The sequence below is a fragment of the Pholcus phalangioides genome, unplaced genomic scaffold (assembly GCF_987345545.1).
Source record: "Pholcus phalangioides strain wild (caught in Gottingen) unplaced genomic scaffold, Ppha-v1.0 ptg000042l_1, whole genome shotgun sequence".
Taxonomy (NCBI): Eukaryota; Metazoa; Arthropoda; class Arachnida; order Araneae; family Pholcidae; genus Pholcus; species Pholcus phalangioides.
The window spans coordinates 8321975-8342302 of record NW_028301628.1 but is presented as its reverse complement, the minus strand read 5'-3'; the positions used below and the strand labels follow the sequence as shown (position 1 = coordinate 8342302).

At 38.5% G+C, this 20328-nt stretch overlaps 1 protein-coding gene across 2 annotated transcripts in view; it reads left to right on the top strand.

The window, feature by feature from the left end:
• Positions 1–19650, top strand: part of sog (chordin short gastrulation) — a 138856-nt gene extending 119206 nt beyond the window's left edge. Inside the window, exons 12-22 of one of the 2 annotated variants that reach the window (XM_089254566.1) lie at positions 6927–7128; positions 7221–7426; positions 7565–7696; positions 9441–9644; positions 9791–9884; positions 11556–11701; positions 11816–11924; positions 12024–12122; positions 12462–12559; positions 18965–19064; positions 19193–19650. In XM_089254566.1, the coding sequence (XP_089110692.1) occupies positions 6927–7128; positions 7221–7426; positions 7565–7696; positions 9441–9644; positions 9791–9884; positions 11556–11701; positions 11816–11924; positions 12024–12122; positions 12462–12559; positions 18965–19064; positions 19193–19317 (1515 nt within the window). In that variant the 3' untranslated portion in view covers positions 19318–19650. Of the gene's footprint in view, positions 1–6926; positions 7129–7217; positions 7427–7564; positions 7697–9440; positions 9645–9790; positions 9885–11555; positions 11702–11815; positions 11925–12023; positions 12123–12461; positions 12560–18964; positions 19065–19192 lie in introns of both variants that reach the window. The other variant, XM_089254565.1, reaches the window with a different exon arrangement.
• The last annotated feature ends 678 nt before the right edge of the window (positions 19651–20328 follow it).

The window sequence follows — 20328 nt, the reverse complement described above, 5'->3', positions numbered from 1 at the left end:
TGATGGGCATGTGCTAATCGATTTTGGAAACACAATGTTTAAAAAAAAATGAATGGAAAAAAAAAATACATATATATACATGGCAATCTATACAATTGCGTTCATGCATCCCGTTCACCACGCCATTGCCAATTTAATGTTATGATGGCGCCATGGAGGGCCGCCGATGAGAAAAATAAAAAAAAATGTGTTCTATGTAAGTCTGTGATAACGGCTCCCTTCTCTTTCTTCGCGGCCATTATAATTGAATAACCATTTGATGAGGGTCATCTGACAATATGTATGTGTATGTGTGTGTGAATATATACACGTGTATAGAGTTTACTTTTCTGTTTCTTAGAATCAATAAAAAAAAGCGAGCTATCCGCGAAGCCGATGTTTAAATTGAAAAACGATACGCCATAAGGGCACAAAAATAACAATAATAACAAGTGCCGCTTGATGATACTTCGTATCGAGTTTTTGCGCTATGAACAAATCAATGATTGTCCATTTTCCCAATCTATAATTGGAATTATTGTAATATAGGGTCGCCATTAGGGCTTACCAACTAGTGGAAGATTCTTATCAATCAGTCAATTTCACATAATTACACCCGGGGTTTCATTTCTATGTATATATACAAGGAAGGGTGTTTCACATCGAATTATTTCGAAGTATCATAATACTATTCCCTGTGTTTGAATCTAAATAATAATACTTCACTGTTTAACGCGAATCTGACACTTGCGTGGTAGGAATCGGCAAAATTCAAGGTCATCATTCATCGTTATTGCTAACCTAAATCAGTGATTTTCAAACTGAGGCGACATGGCCCTTTTGTGGTCCTGGGATATTCTAGGGAGGGAGGGCCACAGGTGAAAATCGGTTGAAATGGGAGACGCGACACATGTGGTTAACGGGTTGGGAGCTAAAATTCGGCTGTGAAGATACAAAGCTTTCCAAGCAAGTGCCGCCCTTCTCCAAACGCGAAGTCCGGTGTGAAAATAATAATCGGGACCCCATATAAGCCGCGATTTTCTTCTGTGAGAGGGGGGAATAGAAAATTCATAATTCCAAATATAGTAGAAATTCAGTTAAATTTATTTTCAAAAATTATTTATATATAAAAAAAGAATCCCAGATATTTCTTTCTAGATGAAAATGCAGAAAATTCCAGAATTATTTCATTCCAGATAAAAATGCAGAAAATTCCAGAATTATTTCTTTCTAGATGAAAATGCAGATCTCTAATTTCAGCCGACCTACGTTGGAACAAACATGCTTGCCCGGTATGCTAGAGGGCCTGGGTTCGAGTCCCGGCGGAGACGTGATGACTTTTCTTCCGAGTTCACCTCAGCTAAAGTATCCGGAAAATAACTGTTTTCTTGATATCTCGGACTGAGAAAAAGCCATCTATCTCACTCTAAACTTTTCTTCCTCCGCCGCAACCTTAAACACCCCACTCGGTATATCAGACTACTCTGTTACCAAACTTAAATCCCCCCCCCCCCGTTCTTTCCTATGCCGTTGAAATCTGGGACCCACCTCCAGTAATACGTATATAGACAAACTCGAATCAATCCAAAAAAAATCCATCCGATTTGCTCACGACTGCTGGTCATCTTTGCGTCCGAACTTAAAAACGAACCTCATCTCTCCTCCCCCTCTCTACTCTTCGTCTCATTTCTCGATTAACATTGTTATATACAATTTTTCATGGTCAATTCAACATAGATAATTCTGGTATCTTAGCCAAACCATCCTACATCTCTATAAGACTCGACCATTCCCTTAAATTAAAACCTATTTTTGCTTCCACTGACTGCTTTAAATACAGCTTCTTTCCTCATACCATTGGTGGATGGAGCAAACTCCCAATCTCTATTGTCGAATCCCCAATTTTTTATCACAAGCTTTTTATCTAATATCAAACAATATCTTTGTCATTTTCAATCGCATCCTCTTGTAGGGATCCTCTACAGGGCCAACAATATTGTATAAATAAATAAAAAAATTTCCAAAAATGATGAAAATTCAGAATTTATGAAAGCAATTATTCTTACCGTAAATGCAGGGCACGGTGCAACCGCCCCCTCACATACCCTTAAACACGTCTCTGCTTTCAAGTGAAATATGGTGCGAAAAAAAAAGTTATTACTTACAGAATCCAGCAGAGCAACGCATAGAACCAAAGTCATAATAACTCATGATCGTTTTAGTTCCTGGACTGTGGTCAACGCTGCTCTGCACTGCAATACCCTGCACCGTTTCCAAGCAGCAATGAAGGCCAAACGGCCTGGCCTGCTGTACTCTGGAGTGGTTTTGCTGCATGACAAAGTACGACCACATACGGCTGCTCTTACACATAACACGTTGTCGAAGTTTCGGGGGACAGTGTTGGAACATCCGCCGTATAGTCAACAGGTTATAGTCGCGAAGGTTATTGTTCTGAAATGTTTCCGATCTCAGCCAAAAGTTTTCTATGAGCACAATATTCACCATGTGGTGAAACGGTGAGACCATGGTCGTCCTAAGAGCATCATGGACCAAGTGGTTTTTTTTGAGACCCCCACCTAGAAAATTCTAGAAAATTTCAACTGGATCTCATTTTTGTGAGGCCCCTCTTCTCTTGAGGCCCCCGGGCCATGCCCGGGTGAGCCCATGCATTAAGACGGTACTTGGTGAGACTAGTGCTTATGTAGCTCTGGACGTTAAGTTTAAAATAAACTATGTGTCATTCTATTCTGTGGCTCCTGCTCCGTTTTCATTTGATCACCCCTTATATAACAACAATCATGCTACGAAACCCTCCGAACACAATGCAGTGTTTACTAATAAGCCTCGTGAATATGTTCATCATGCTGCAAAAACGTCTGAACGTGGCGGCAGTTGACAGTTTAATATTTTTTTCCATATCTGAAATAACGATTATGCTACACTAATACATTACAACACGATGGCAGAAATTTTTAATGGTCATCATGCCACAAAATATCTGAGTAAAAGTATAATTTTTTTAATACATTTATCTATGATTAATGAGATAGTATACGACAGTTCTTAAGCTGAGGGTCGCGACCAAAACTTGGCTCGCACGGGCTTCTGAGGTGGATCGTGGGAATCCACTATCAGCCAGGGATTCTTGAGCTATGGGTCACGACCAAAACTTGATTCACAGAAGCTTCCAAGATTAGTCGTACGAAATGCACTTATTTTGTCACCGGTTTCACTAATTTCGAAGAACACGCTCCCATGGGTCGCAAAGCTGATCTTGCTGATTTTGGTTCGCTGCTGAAAAAGGGTGTACGATATATTTCGTCGTGGTACCGAAACATCCAAAGTAAATGACATTTTTCTGACAAATAAATCCGTCGATTTCTTCTCTCGATAAGAGTGGTTTTCTTATTTTCCTCCTTCGCATTGCTTTTATACGTATCTCAACGAAATGCTTCTTATTTTCATCTCGCTAAACACTAAAAAAAACACACATGTCGGTATAGTTTCGTTCCTGACCGCGCGGGTTATGATAACAGGAAACTAAATGATGAAAAGCAAGTGAACGAGAACGCGAAAATAAAAAAAAATCCATCATCATCATCGTGTCTCTACCCTACAAACTTTCAGTTCACGGGGGACACGCACTACAACAACAACAACATACATATCTTAAAAAATAAAAGAGCGACAAAAGACATAGAAATAAATAAAATCTCTAGTTTTTTTTGTTTTTGTTTTGTTTTTCCACTCGTCTTATTCTAACATACAGTGAAAAACAGGCGTTGGCAGCTATTTTGGCAGAAGCGGCTTCTTGGCTTGGTGTTGCCGTTGATGGCCTCTTCTCGGTCCTGCTCGTTTTGATATTTTGCTTCCCGCCTTTCTTCTCGTCGTGTCTTAAACCCGTCAAAAATTATTTAAAAAATTGGCGTTGAAAAGATATATAAATATACACACACATGCACAAAAACCATTCGGGTGTCTCGACTTTATCCTGATTTAAGAGCCTTCAACTTGGTGCTGTGGCATTTATTTTAGCTTGTTCCAGAAGATGTTTTCGTGATACAGTGACCTCTCACTTGGAAGTCTGTCCAAGAAACCTCCAGCAAAAATGTCAGAGTAAAGGGAGGGGAGGAAAAAGCGCACACATGAGTGAGAAATTACGAGATCAACTAATTATGTGCATTTTGGTAAAGATGCAAGTAGCTCCTGTCGACTTCACTCCGAAAAAACTTCGTTGTAAAAATTTACAGAAGATTTTCTCAAACATCCTCCATGCAGTTTTTGCTTTGTCGCGCTTGAAATGTCATTCGGGATGGAGTAATTTGCATGTGCAGTCGAATCCCGTTATAACGAACCGCATCACTTAAGTGACCCGCGGTGCAGTTCCACATCACTAAAGCGACCAGCGGCATATCATATACTCTCGTGTACATAAGCCGAGTTTTTTTGGTTTTTTTTTTTTTTTTTTTTTTGACACATTTACATATTCCTTAATTTGGAAGGTCGGCTTATACACGGGGCAGTTTTTGAGGAGAAAATATCGACCCTCATTTTACAAATCATAAGGCTGCATGGTCTCCGCACGGCTAGCTTCAAAATCCGAGACGTAATTGGACTAATTTAGATAGCGTCACTAATCAGTAGAAAGTTTGTAGCTGTAAGATGCGTTACTAGTCAGTAGATTGATTTTTTTAGCTATGTTCAAACCCTTCAGGGTACAACATTAAAGCCAAAACAAAATAATCAAAAGCAGTGCCGTAACTAGGCAGGTGCAACAGGTGCACCAGCACCCAATGCGCTTAAATGGGCCTCCAGAAGGGGGCCTAAATGCAAATTCTGGCATAGGGCACAGAAATGGCTACTTACGGCACTGATCAAAAGCATCGTTGGCTTCTATATCCGGTGAACTAAGGTCGATTTTACAGTTTTTAGATGTGAGCATCAATATGTCCCTCAAAGATTATTTCCAGAAGGATAGCTCTCCAGAAGGATTTAAAATTTAAACATGTTCCCGCAACATGTCGATTGCCCCAAGTCTGATTTCCTTCATTATAAGTGATGAAATGGTGAGGGGAGGGGATTTAGAAACTTCTCGAACATATTGTTCAAGTAACTAATAATCATGTGTAAAAATTATGTGCAAGTTGGTTAAGAAATCGAAAAAGAGCGATCATAAATGTGTTGATTCGTTCTGCCAGAAAAAAATATTTGTACTAGCGTCCTCTACTGCTGACTTAAAACATTAATTTCTATGAATTAACCGATATTATAGAAATATCATTTTTTTCATCTTTTTCTTTTTGGAGAAATTTATGTTCTAAGTTATTATTGTAATAAAATTTAATACAGTTAAACTCAATGGTTGAGGAAATTTTTTGCAGTCAAATATCAGTTAATATAATTTTTATTTTTATACTGGTGAGTGGAAAAAATTTGCTTCAGTGTAAGTTTCGGTTTTACACGCGTTGAGTAAAATTAGTTTCGTTTTTTAGCGTCATCTATCTTTCATTTTGAATGTTACTTTTTAATTTTACTCGAAAAAAATTTATTATATTTTTTCACATTCTACCGCCTTTTTTCATCCGAGAAACCAATTTCTCTATGATTTAGAGAATTATTATTTAGAATGATTGTTATTTACTCACTTTTGCCGGACATATTGTTCAACATGCCCAGGCCATGTAGAAATTTTGATCTGGCTTGTATTTTTTCCGGTCACTTCGTTCGATACAGACATTTTCTGTATGTATTCCCAATCTTTAACACACATTTTCGGAATGACGAGAAGCACAGATTTCCACCTGAATGTTTTTCAAACGAACTTCCCACCGTTTTACTTTTGGCGTCATTGTATATAGTGGATCTCGCTCTCTCATAACGTTCCCACTAATACGTTTTCCCGCTTAGTACGACTTATTTTCTTGGTCCCAAGTTTCACTAATACTCATCGAAATTTCGTATTTAAAAGTTTTACCGCTTACATTTTTTCATGATGGTTTTTGAAAAACGTTATGAGTCGTATATCAACTCCTCTGAAAATTCAGAATTAATGAAAGAAATTATCCTGGAAATGAAGGAATTTATTAGTTGAAATTAGTGAAAAATTGGAGTATGTACATGAAAATTCAGAATTAATCAAGAAATAATTCCGGAATTTATAAAAATTCAGGATTAATAAAAGAAATACAGTAATTTAAGAATTGATGAAAACATTCCATAATTTTTAGCCTCTTGTTTGATTCGGAACTCTGGATCCTTTTGGTCCACAGCTAGAAACAAAAATGCATTTATTCACCCTGGATGGCAGTCCCTTTCACAAGACGAATACGTTTCCGTAATATGAATAATTTTTTTAATATTTTCTTAGTCAAAACTCAAACATCTCCTTGTCTTTACTTGCAAAAAAATGTAATTAAATTTTTTTTCACTTCTATTACTGTGAATGCGGGGCTCCTCAAAGCACGGGACTGGTGCGGTCGCACACCCAAGGGCGGCTCTTGTTTTATCTATTTGTCTACTAGACAACTAAACGGTGGGTAGACGGCCTTCAACGTCTGCATACATTTTGAAGTACTTGACGACTTAAAAAATTTAGTTAACTATACTCGACACGCGTAAAAGGCCTGTTTAAATTTTAATTCAGTTTGAAGTTCCTCAGTGGAATGCTTATGTTCCCCCCCCCCCCACGTCACAAAATTCCCATGAATCAGAATTTCATATCACGCGCATTACCACGTGGTCACACGTTAGTCTGATTAGTATGTAGACACCTTAAGTCACACATTGACACCTCGTAAAAATTCCTCTGAGGAACTTCTAACCGAATTGCGGTTCGAAAAATTTGGTTACCAAGTTCTCCCAAATATCAATTAATATCTTCAGAAGTGTTTAAATAAAATGGAATTTCGGCGTTGTCAGATTGTTTTATATAATTTTTTTTTTTAAAGGGAAGTGGCTCGTTCCCACGTCGCAGCAGCCAAGAGGTCGAGATGTTGATGAGTGATGACCTTATGGTTACTGTTACTACCACCGCTTCTTCGTACAGCAGCAGCTTCGAAAGTGATGTCGGTGATACCACCGAGGAAAAAGGAGTCGTGGAGCTGCGTGGCCCTGTCAGACAAAGGCTGTACACCGAAGCTTTGCTCAACGGTAAATTCGAATTCGTTCGTTATGATGAAGAGCTTTGTACCATCATGAAGAAATATCATCATAACCTCTCTTCTTTTTTTTTTGTCTAGCAGAGATTCCACTGTTGTTGGTCGGTGATAACACTACAGCTGGTGGTATGGCATGGCTAGCCGTCGACAAGGACTGTGTCCTGCATTACCAGGTGTATGTATCCGGGCTTGATCCCAAGGAGCGTCATTTATTGGAGCTTCTGTACATAAAACCCGGGAAGTATGGTATACCTCAGCAGAGGGTCCTCAAGCGATTCGATGGCGAACAGGTAAAATATAGAGGGGTTTTTTTTCGTTTTCGATTTGTGTTTGTAAGCACATTCAACACTCCAACTTGATGAATAAATTCTCAATCGTATTTTTCCTCTTACATAATTATGTCATTTGGTGGTATACGTATATTTCAGGCTGAAGATGTCGTGGATGACTTGGATGGCAGGAGCTTTGCATTCCTTCACGCTGGATTCACCTACCTGCTGGTAACGTCGAAACTACCTGGAAGATCGAAATCCGTGCAACTCAAGGCAAAGATCAGTGAGGTAAAAAAAACACTGTATATACGTGATGTGCCTCATGCATGGTGTCTCACTGATATTCTTTTCCAGGGCCGTCTTAGAGCCCGTTGCCCAAGTGATGTAGTGGTAAGATGGACTCTCATTATAAAAATTCAGTTTCGAACCTCGTGATGCATGACGGTGGTAGTCGGTTGAAGTTGATTTTCTGCGTTTTTCCAATTTTGAGAAGTGAATGCGAACCGGTCTCTCATTTAAAAGAAGTTTCACCGCAGAGAGCAGGCAGACCCACAACACGATACTGACATAACACGAAAATTCAAGCATTTACCATCTTTACTTAAAAATATAGAAGGTACGTGACAGCACCAGGAAGAACACGAAACCAGCACAATTGTGACAACATAAATAATGAGGGATCTCACATACACTCAGAACACACATTTTGGCATGTACCAATTCGTTAGAAATTCCAGAGAAATGTGAGCGAGGTATATGAACGTGTACGGTTAAGTAGTAGTGGTAAGATAGTCGTCTATCACCATAAAGGCTTCTCTACCTCCAGACCAACCGTGGCCCCCACTCTGTCCCACTAAGAGAGATATAGGAAGTGGCTTTCTTTTCCCACACGTTGGCGGCGACGCCACAATCCCTTTGAGCTGTGCACGGCAAAAAAAAAAATACTTTCGCCGAACGCAAAATCAACATATGATGCATATTTTTACCTGCATTGGTTCTCACCGTAATATGTTTCTAGGCAGTAGAGACCAATGATTCCAGTTAGAATCACCTGCTCAAAAAGGGTTAAACGCACTTAATGTATGAAGAATGATGTATCGTGGTGCTGCCATCTAGTGACTAACGTGCGTGTTGAAGACGGGAGCGACATAAGTGTTCGAGAATTAGCATTAATTTTTCTTAAAGAGAAGCGTATTTTCCCATGATCATGAATGGAGGGGCCCCATGAATAGGTATGGAGGGGGCTTACAGAGCTCTAGCTGCGGCCCGAGGTAAATTTTATTTTATTTTGTTTGTTTTTTGTTTTTTATACTATGAATTTATTTTAGAGGAATGTTCCGAGAAAAATCCTGGTCTAGAGCCCACCAAAGATCTCAACCTAATAATGGTCAGTGCCCAGGATACGGAGCCACGGGGGGGGGTATACAGCTTACATGGTTAAATATGGCCCTCATAGTCATCTGATGTTGCCCGCGACCTCAAAAATAATTTTGTAAAAGTGAGCTAAGCAGCAAGCACATTCCTAGATCATTTAGGTGGTTCGCGGCACATTTACAAATCACTCAAGTGACCCGCGACTTATATGTACTGATCACTTTAGTGAACTGCAGTGCAGTTTCACATCCAAAAGTGGTCCGCGGCACATTTTGCAGATCCTTCAGCGATCTGCATCTTATTCACAGATCACTTGAGCGGCCTGCGTCATAGTTCCAGAGCACTCAAGTGACCCACCGCACAGTTCTAGATCACTTAGTGACTCGCAGCATATTTACAGAGACCTTCAGTGACATTCCGCGCAGTTCCAGAGAACTTAAGCGGCTCGCGGCACGTTTACAGATTACTTGAGTAACCACCGGTGCTGTTCCAGATCACTTAATTAAGTGGTCCGCGACACATTTTCACTCTCCTACAGGTCGAACACCCTTAGTATAAAACGTGTTATTCGGGACATTTTTCGATACGACTGCTGTAAAAATTGATTATTATTATGTTTATGGGAAATAGTTCACCGAATGAGGGTTGTTTCTCACAGATAAGCGTTCCCTCGAGCTGCCTGCCTAGGCACGACAACTCGGCTCTTCAACGTGCTGGCAATACGTACCAGGACGGTGCTAATGATATATATGGAGGCATGGACGTCGATTCTTTGCACAGCTGCTTCTACGAAGGCACGGTTTTCGAGGACGGAGCCCAATGGAGAGGCGAGCACCAGGACTGCACCATGTGCTCGTGTCAGGTAGGACATAAAATTTTGTTTCAGTTCGTGATCTATTTTTGAATATTTTAAATTTTGAATAATGCATGTATATACAGTACGAAGGATATGAGACCATATGCACACTGCATTTCTCTCAATGCAATATGAATATTCTTCTTTTCCAGAGAGGGCGAATTGTCTGCGAAAAGATCGTTTGTCCGACAGCACCTTGTGAAAATCCTATCACGGTACCCGGTGAATGTTGTCCCGCTTGCCCCGGTAAGTCTCTTGCTATAATTCGTAGGTTATTAGAGACTACGAATATTTTTTATTAGTTTTTGGTTCATTAGTTATGACTGGAGCGACAAATGTCATAAATGCCGGTGTTTGATTATTTTTTAACTTTTTTTTATTGTAAAAATGACCATTTTGGATTTTTCCTGCCGTAAATGTTAATGCCTATTTCGACACTGTTTTGTGTACATTCGTGCCCTTTAGAGGCCTTATTCAAAGGAGCCTACATATTTTTAGCACTGAAAAATTCAAAAGTATTACTCTAATAAAAATCTTCGTCCCTTTTTTTCATTCTTATCTTAAGGCCCCCACCCCTCCCCATCCTCTCCCAGACTCATTCAAACGCAAATGGACATAAGTGCCTAAGGCCGGGATTACACTATAAAAGTTTGATAAAATCCCTTTCATAAAACTTAAAAAATCCAACCGTTAAAGCTAATAGGTTACATTCGAGCAAATGCAACCGATAATCTTATTGGCTAAATTTTTCAAGTTTTATAAAAAAGGACTTTTAGAAAACTTTTATAGTGTAATGCCGACCTAAGGGAAGGATTGCACTATAGAATTTTAATATGAGATCTTTTACAAAACTTAAAAAAAATAAAACCAATAATCCTATTCGTTACATCCACTTGAATGTAACCAGTGCGCTTATTGGTAGCATTTTTGAAGTTTAATAAAAGAACTTTTATAAGACATTTATAATGCAATTTCGGTTCAAAAGATGGAAAAATTGGTTAGGCCGTTCACAAAAATTTTACACCATAAAATGTTAATAAAAGATTTTTTATCAAACTTTTATAGTGTTATTCCGGCCGTAGGCCTAGAAGTGACAAAGATTATCTCATCTCTGCTATACATATTTTTCAGATAACAATCAACATATCGTCGAATTCACATCAAGACATCTTGATGACTTCTTCATCAAGAAGAGAGAGATTAAAACAAACAATTACGCAATTTTAATCAAAATTATTCACTAAGGCATCAACTATGCTTTTGCCGGGAAGAGTTAGACATAAATGTGTTTGTTTCAGACGAATAAAACCCATGTGCGAGTATAAGGAATGCTGAGAATAAATTGTTTATTTCTCTACGTGTTTCACGTACCATGTCTTTCTCACGCGTTGCACAGCCTCGTAGGTGGGTACTGCAGCGGCTGTGCCACCCGTGTGGCCGCATGGGGCACCGTTCTGGAAGCGGCACCAAATCCAAGTTGAGAGGCCAAAAAAAAGCTTTGTCGACCAAAAAGTACGCTGTCAGGGTCAGCCAAAAATAAATCCCGCACGGATAGAGATATTTTTCCAGAGCCACCCCTGGATGGATAGCTGACCGTTGACTGTCCCAAGAGACCATCAGTTGACGTCATGGCTCCAACAGAGTGGTGTAGTAGCTAACGGGGAGCTGTAGCCCTGACTGAAACAGAAGATTGAGTTGGGGCAGCCAACTAAGTTTTCTAACCCTTATCACAGATTTTAATAATTCTTTTTCCCATTAATTATATATGCTTTTTTTCGTTCCTATTTTAGGCATTTTTAGTGCCTTTTTGCCTGCCTGTTTTGATTATTGTTAGTGCCTAAACGTCCGAGCTACATCTTTGACATTGTTGAAATTGTTACTTTTTTTGAGCCGTTACCTTGTATCGATTATTTATAGGAAGCCACGTGAACGGTAGCATAGGTTCTCCAAAGCTTCAGAAAGGTTGCTTCCTTGACGGAGAAAAGTATCACGTCGCCGGTAGTCGATGGTATCCTTACATCCCACCTTTTGGGTTCAGCCGTTGCGCTGTATGCACCTGTGATGTAAGTAAAATCATCGATTCAGAATCAATAAGGGATGTCTATAACAGATCGATTTTTCAAAATGTCATTCACGCAAAATTCTGATGGTTTTATTGTTTCGTTTTTCTTTCCCAGCCCGAAACTCTAACGGTGAAATGTGATCGGATAACATGTCCTCCTCTGTCGTGTCCGGAGAAAGAGTCATACAGGGAACATCCCAGAGCTTGTTGCAAGAAATGTCCCAGTGAGTATATATCGAATACAATATTCCCCTCCATTGATTTATGCATTTAAAAATTAAAATTAAAATTCTGAGATTTTTTTTCCCTTTCCACTAACATAGTTTCCGTCAAATCACATGTGTTGATGCCGGCTTCTCCGGGACAGCTCGGAGACCAGGGGTTAGATAGGTACACGCCGAAAGACATACTCACGCCTGGAGGTGAGGCTTTTTCATATCTCTCATCCAAGAGTTATGAATATTTATTTGTAACGCGCATGTTATGAAAAACGTCATTGATTCTATCATTAATAGAGCTCGTAATGAATAGAGTATACGTAAATTTCGCAGATAAAAAAAATCCAAATTTCGCCAAAAAAATTCCCAAATTTGTAATTATTTATTTATTCACAAAAACAAAAAGAAATAGGAATTTTCAAGTTGATATTTTTGCATTCATTTGCAAAAAATATTTTCCAAACAGAAAATTTTGCATTCATCCGTGAAAATAAAATTCATTTCGCATATTTCTAAAATGTTTCATTATCAACTATTTTTCAGCATGTAAATTTCAAGACCAGATCCACAGGAACGGTGATGAATGGCATCCGTCAGTTCAACCATTCGGTGAAATGAAATGCGTAAAATGTCATTGCAAAGTGAGTATAACGTCATCGTGAAAGTTTCAAACATACCTGTAATCGTTGTGATGTTTTTTTGTTGTTTTTTTTGCTTTTTTTTTTCTCCCCAGCATTATTCATACATGCTCAACCATGGCTCGCGAGCCAATCGGAGTGACCCTCGGAGTCATCTGATGTGCAAGCGACCTCAAACATAAGTTTGTAAAAATGAACTACTCGGCATGGAAATCCGTGGTTATTAAGTTTTAACGATGGGAGTTGGAGGTTCAAATGCCGTTCACCCAGGGTCTTTTGGTTAATTGCTGTGTAGCCGCCATCAGATGAAACTAAGGTCCCTATTAACATTGATGAATTATTTTTTACAGGGGGGAGGCAGATTTTCCACCACCACTCTCCGCCTACTCTAATAATGCAATTTTTTTTGGGCAACGCCCCCCCCCCCTCCCCACTCCTGTATTCGCTATTGGGAGAGCATTGATGAGGCTAGACTTGGGGATAATTTTAGTCCGTATCACAGGTTGGATTGGTTCCACCAAGAAATGAGCCTTCGGAGTAATTGCTGAAATTTCTTTAGGAAGATACAGCTGCGGCGGTATAAACTAATAGCTATAGTCTAAACCACAACTGTGACAATGTGCGTTCCGAGGGATTATTGGCCAAATTGGTTAAAACTTGATTAAAGTCGGGGTGGCCAAGAGAGATGGCGAAGAGATGAATAGAATAGAATCTTTATTTCTTGGTTCAATACCATTCGCAAAAGAACCATGTGGAAAAACCATTAATAACGGACATTCATAAATTTCACGTGTTAGACACAATATATGTAGGTACAAATGATTTACATTATTATACAAAGAATGTACAAATCTCATGTTCCGAGTCTACATGGACTAGCAACACACTTTACACAAATCAAAAAACATTTTTCTTTCTCATAATTAGTTTTGTAATATTCAATAAATTCTGCCATTGTTAGTAATTGGGCATTTAAAATTCAAAATCCTTTAATCTGTAGAAGTTATAAAATCTAAAATGAATTAAAATATGTTCCCACGTTTCTAGAGCATTTTTATTACAAAACGTACATGGTATTAACGGAAAAATAGTCATTGTATTACCGCCGATTTAGATTCTGTCCAAATCTTAGCCGCAACTGTGCATATATTCTCATAAATTTAAAATTTTTATAGGATAATAAATATTTATCAACACCGAAATCTTGTTTGAGGATTTCCTACTGGGGGAAAAGTATGGAGAAGAGATCCCACTATATCGAGGCGTCCATTGGTGGAATCGAGGTTTTGACCGGAGCAGAACCGGAACCAGAAAATAAAAGGGTACCTTCTAATCCGGTGCCTGACGCGCCAGACCCCCCCCCCCTCCACTTATGTCTACCCCTTCCTACAGTTGCGGTCAGTTTGGATTTGATAATGCACAAAAATTCGCGTCTTTGGACAATTGCTAAAATTTCATTAATGAAATAGGGCTTATGTTGGCTGTCAGCTGTCGTATTGAGTTAAATTTATTTCGAAAGCACTTAATGTACAAGAAGAAACAGGGAGAAGAAAAAAATTAACATCTCTTGAAACTGGTTCAAATATCATACTAAGAAGAAAGAAAGGGCGCCCGTTAAAATCTGTCATTTGATCGCAAGTGTGGCTCTCTGTGATCGCGTGTGGTCACAAGGGTCATAGTGTTTTCAACTTAATCAGAATTCAAGTTACGAATCGCCAATGAATCAATTATCTTGACGCATATTTGTGTCATAGCGATACGAATCTTGGTGAAATATCGGGGTTTTTGAGTTTCCGGTCGAGTGACATAAAACGCGTGTGAGCGCGTAAATTAACCCATTCAGAGACGTCACTGCGTTCACCGAAAACGATAACACTTTTTATTTTGTTCTAACGTACTTCATGTGACATAAGATGACCCAATGGTGAGAGAGAAATTTCCTCTTATTCACAAATCATTCCACCAAAACAAAAAAAAGGGTGAAGCTTGAATGGAAGGTCTCTGATCGAAAGCACTTGGAAGAGAGAGAGAGAAAACCTATATACATCATATGCAAGAAGAGGGCGTTGTTATCATAACAACACTGACGTCCAAACTTTTTTGTATTTCTTTTTGAGAATTAAACAAGGGAGGGGGGGGGGAAACCGATCCCATTGACAAACTTAACGGTCAGACACTTCGGTGCCAATCTTAGTCATCATCGAGACGATGGCAAATGAAAAATTGTTACCATTAATCGCAAGTAAGTCAAGCTAGCCAGTTCAAAGACCTTGTTTATTTAACCACCGAGAGGAGGAGGAGGAGGAGAAAAAGAAACATTCGCACAAAACTCGACTTTCATATCGGATATAAGGTCAAAGAGTTCTTTTCGATTAGATTTCAAGAGGAACCTCGACTTCCGATTCTCAGCATCGAATCCCCCCCCCCCTCCCATGCAAGAGCGATAATATGTACAATATTTATTGATCTTCACTTCAAATAAAAAAAAAGAAGAAAGAATTGGGACTGTGTGATCTGATTCTTCCGATTAGAGATTCGATAAAGATACACAGATATAGATTTGTTGGAGGAGGAGCCTAATCGAAGGTTCCAGTTTGTTTTGATTATAAATTGGCCGCGCAATTGTTAATGAGAAAAGAAGAAAACGTTTTTTTTTAACTTTTTTTTTTAGCTTTGTACCAAAACAAGTTCATTGACTGTAACTCAAAACTCCAAAACAACTAGTGAAATGACGGAGTCTTTATCAGTATGGAAATACTGTATATCCTATGAAAGCAGAAGAGCCGCGGCATAAAGGAAGCATTGGGGGTTGGGGGGGACTGCAACCTGTCAGTCCATCTCGTATTATATTTTACAGATTTGTGATAATCCGGTTATTATGCATAATCGCTGACCATTTTGGTGAATTTGATCAATTTCCCTTAATTTTTCAATTTTACTGATGATTGTACACAGTTACGAAGCGTCATTGGTAAATTTAATAAACACTAATAAAAATTATCATTTTTTACCTGCGATTATGCGTTATACCCTAGCGTCGTTGGAAAACATGATAAATCGTACCGAATTTATCATATTCGCCCCTCATTATGCATAATCGATATTTCGTATTGGTAAATATAATAAATCGGTCCCATTGCCGTGATCAGATTTACTATTAAGGTGACCGTACATGTAAGCCAGAGTCTGAAATGGGTACAATGACCACTGATTTAACGATTGTTTTACGAACATGCCCGAAATAATTCCACGATCACAACCTATTGGTTACATTCGATCGAATGTAACCAATAGGCATATTGATTGCGTTTTTCAAGTTTTATAGCAAAACTCTTATATCACTTTTATAGTGTAATACTGGCCCTCACAATCATTTATCCCGATATAATGGACTCTTATTGAATAAATTTCATGATCGTACCCCGATATCATGTATCATTTTATCAAATTATCATTGCGTTTAATTTTTTCCAGCATTTATCAAATTTACAACCTTACGTGGGTATTATGTATAATCTCCGGTAAAAGCGATAAATTTATCAAACTTACCGAGCCGACTAGCGAATCATGCATAATAACCGATTTAGCACATTTATCCTGACATATATAACCTCACGAAATTTATTCAAGGGGCTCAAACGGCAACCGAATACCCAGGTTCAGGTAATAAACTTCTCGGTAATAATTTTTTTTATCAAGCACCACTTTTCTGGGTATCAGTGAGGCCACGTGACAAGATTTGTGTGAGTTCTGGGGGAAAAGTCGTAAGAACATTTTGTACGTTCAGGAAAAACCACCGAGAGATTTCAGAAATTCTGTAAAGTTGCGATGAGATTGATTTTGACATTCCAAGGGAGGCTGACAACAAGGATTTGGAAGCCCTGGGAAGTCACGATGAAATTTTTAAAATTCTGGGCGGTCGTAATAAGATTTTGAAAATTCAGGGAGGTCGTAATATAAGATTTCGTAAATTCGGGCAAGTCACGACGAGATTTTGAAAGGGCTAAGAAGGTGTAACAAAATTTTGAAATTTTTAGGAAGTCATAACGAAATTTTGAAAGCTCTAGGAAGGCGTAACAAAATTTTGAAAGCTCTAGGAAGTCGTTACAAAATGTCTTGTGCAGTTTCACATAATTTAAATGACTCACGGTACATTTACATATCACTAACGTGACCTGCGGCGCTGTTCTAGATCATTAATTAAGTGACTCTCACCCTCCTAAAGATTGAACACCTTTGCTTTAAAAGGTGAAACGACGTGCTTTGGTACCAGGATTTATGTGGTTTATATCACATACGAGCGTTATCAATCGATCATCTTCCCCCCATCAGAAACAGTTTCCAATCAATCGAGAGAGGATAGCACGTTTCTGCTACAAATCGCAGCTTTTAATTTTTGCTGTGTAGTTTCAGTCGAAGATATTTAGACTCTTTCCCATCCAATCGCATGAGCCAGTTCTCATGTATATAATGCTTTGTACCTTTCTTTTATAAAATGCAGTGTGGACGAGAAGTTATGGCCTAGAGGTTTTTTAGATAAATTAAAAAAAAATCAAATTTCCCTCTCAGGGGGTGCCGTAAAGCGAAAAAAAAACGATATAACACGTAAAATGCAACATAAAAAGGGCATAATTAATATTTATGACAATTTGTGTTGCATAAAACTACCACATATCAACTTCAGCACCATAAATAATCATAAACAACCATATTCAACACGAGCAAGCACCCTCTCACCCGTTTTGAGATAGCCCGAGCTACAAAGAGTGCTGTTCTTGAAATGCGGTAGTTTTATGTTATGCAAATTTGTCATAAACATTAATTATACTCTGTTTATGCTGCATTTTATGTGTTATGTCGAGTTTTTCGTTCTACAGTGCCACTTGTGAGTGAAATTTGAACTTTTTTTTAATTTATCGAAAAAACTCTAGGCCATAATAGGTATTTTATTGCAAACTACGCTTTTTTCTGTCCGTTGGTTAATTTGTTATTAATTTTTAAAATGTGTCCAGGACTGCTCGTCCATCCTGTATATTGAGTGGCTGTGTGATATGAACTTTTTTATAGTCTTTCTGGAGCTTCTCCTTATTTTTCATACAGATTATATGCTTACAATATATATACGCCCAAAAATGTATAAATTGTATTATGGATAGCTAATGTGACTTGCTAGAAATATGTATAAAATTAAGAGACATTAGACTCGTTGAGGCAAGGGGGGGCTTCGCGAGACATGACCCAAGAATGGTATTCCTGCGTGCTCGAGTCTCGTAGCTTTTTAAGAATACAGAGGTTGCTTGCAATATAAAAAGGATTTTAAAAAAATTAGCTTACTGGGAAGTAAAATAAGACTGAAGTCAAGGTCGTTGCTGAAACTGTTGAGACAGTTTTCTTTTATAGAGAGAGCATTTCTCTCAAAGTGTGTTGAAATGGTCCGCCATGATTGATCGAGATGGATGGATTTGGCTGTTGATCTTTATCTCAACACTCATTCAACACGATCAAAAACCATCGAAGAAAGAAACTCGACCGGGTAGAAATTTGTTTCCACGGTTATTTTTTTTTTCTTTCCTGTTACTCTAATTGCTTTACATTGTGCAGCTGCAAAATGGTGACAATCAAATTCGCATTGTTGATATACTAACTGGGTGTCTACTCTTATTGTTGTCCGATAATTCCTTAACCATCAATCTTAATGTGGAAACTTCTTAATATGATAAAAGTTTCAAATGTTGTCAGATATCATTCTAGAAACTGTTCAAGTCAAAACTATAATAATACCTCAACTTGCATCACCCCGGATTTACGTCATCTCGTCCTAAACATGATTGTTTTCAATTGGACGCATTTTGAGCAAATCTTTCGCTCAGATTTTTGAGGATTTTAAAGTCGTGTTTTTAGAGAGCAGTGTATACTAGAAAGAAGTGATGATGTTTTTATCGGCCGGAAAATATACTTAGCACTAGATTTTTCTGAATGTTATGCCGATTTCAATCTCTTTGGAGAGAAAAGTCAATTGTTTCCTCCTAGAATCGAACGCGGGTTATGAGCGATAACCAATGCACCAGAGACACCACGTTACTCTCCACGCATTACTAGCGTGAAGTGCTAAGTGGACACATTGCGACCTACCTTAACTGCAGCAATTCCGCCAAGAGGACCCGGGATCGATTCAATTCCTGGAGGAGACAATTGACTTTTCTTTTCAAAGTCCATTGAAATCGGCATAACTTCCAGAAAAATCTATTTCCAAGTACACGCAATAAAGTCGCAAAAAAAAAAAACGAATAGAAAAGAAAGAAAAATCTACAAATTTATCTCTCTCTTCTCCTGGTACCCATTGCTCTGCATATTTGTTATGTTTTGTTGATTCATTTCAACATTTCTGTCTCTCTTTTATTTGAATAGGACGGCAGAGCGAAATGCAAGCGACACAAGTGCGCGAAACAGTCTTGTGCCGTGAAAGTCATGGGCGAGGACGATTGCTGTCCGAAATGTCTGGAGTCAGGTAACGAGATACATACGTATATTTACCGAATCGTATCTTTTTTTCACACAGTAGTAGAGAGTTTGTCTCTATAGTTCAATCTGTATTGGTTTATGTCCTCACAATATTTTCATTGTGATCTCCCGCAGTCGAAAGTTCGTCCAGCAGCGAAGTGTCTAGTCGTGGCAAACGGAAGAGGAAGGACAGGGAACGGAGACACCGGCGACAAAAACAACAACAACAGCAACACAAAGAGAAGCCGGTTCAGAATTAACATTGTGTAGTCATAGAGAGAAAAAAAACGTTTTTTGATGGTGAAAACTTCTGGAAGAGTCCTATACAGAAAATTAATTCGATCGTAGAAAGTCTCTGAGCTTTTTTTGTCTCGAGAAAACTTTTATCTCTTTTTGTTTTTATTTTTTTCCGAATTGCCAATCATGTATAGCCTTTTCTCTTTTTATTTTGTCTTTTGTACATACGTCATCGTACAAGTCGCTGGTCAAAAAAACACTATCCTTTCAGATGCCTGATCTAATGAAGTTACTTATTCTTCAAAGGACGTAATGCAGAAAACGTCTCACATCTGTCTGGTGCCAAAAAAAAAAAACGAAACGAACGAGACAAGAAAAACGTCAAAAATCGAGGATTTCAGCGAAAAGCCAATTGGGAAAAAATCGACAATATTCTCGCGGAACCTGTGAGATCGATAAATTGGCATTAATTGAAGGTCGGCAATCATCGTACGACCATGACTGCTGGTATACGTCAGATTATCGTTATCTCCACGATAACCTGTGAGACACACATCTTATCAGCTTGAAGGATTGGATATATAATGGCTTCTTCTAGTTTCTGATCGAGTTTGTCGGAGCTGATATATACGTGGAAAAATATTTTTCCCAGTATAATTTCAATATTTAGATCAGGTGTTGGCTCTCGCGTTTCTCTTCATTCTAAATATGTGTAATGTTTTTTTCCCCCCTTAGAAGCCGAGATCATATGCCATGTATGCACTCAGGAACGAGATGATAATGTATTTCTTCTTGCTGTGGTGTGAGTGTGTGTGTATTTTTCGACATCGTTGACGTTCATTTCGTGTTGTTGTTAGCAATATTTCTATGTTGTTTTCTTCGACATCTTGTGATGCCGAAGCTTCGATGCTGTTCTTTTTTTTTTTTTTTTCATGTTGGATATTTTTGTGCGTCTGATGGCATCTGGCGTCTTAGAATTTTTTAGTCCCGTTTCATTTCCCGCAGCAACGAATCAAACCTTCGTGTTGTAATTA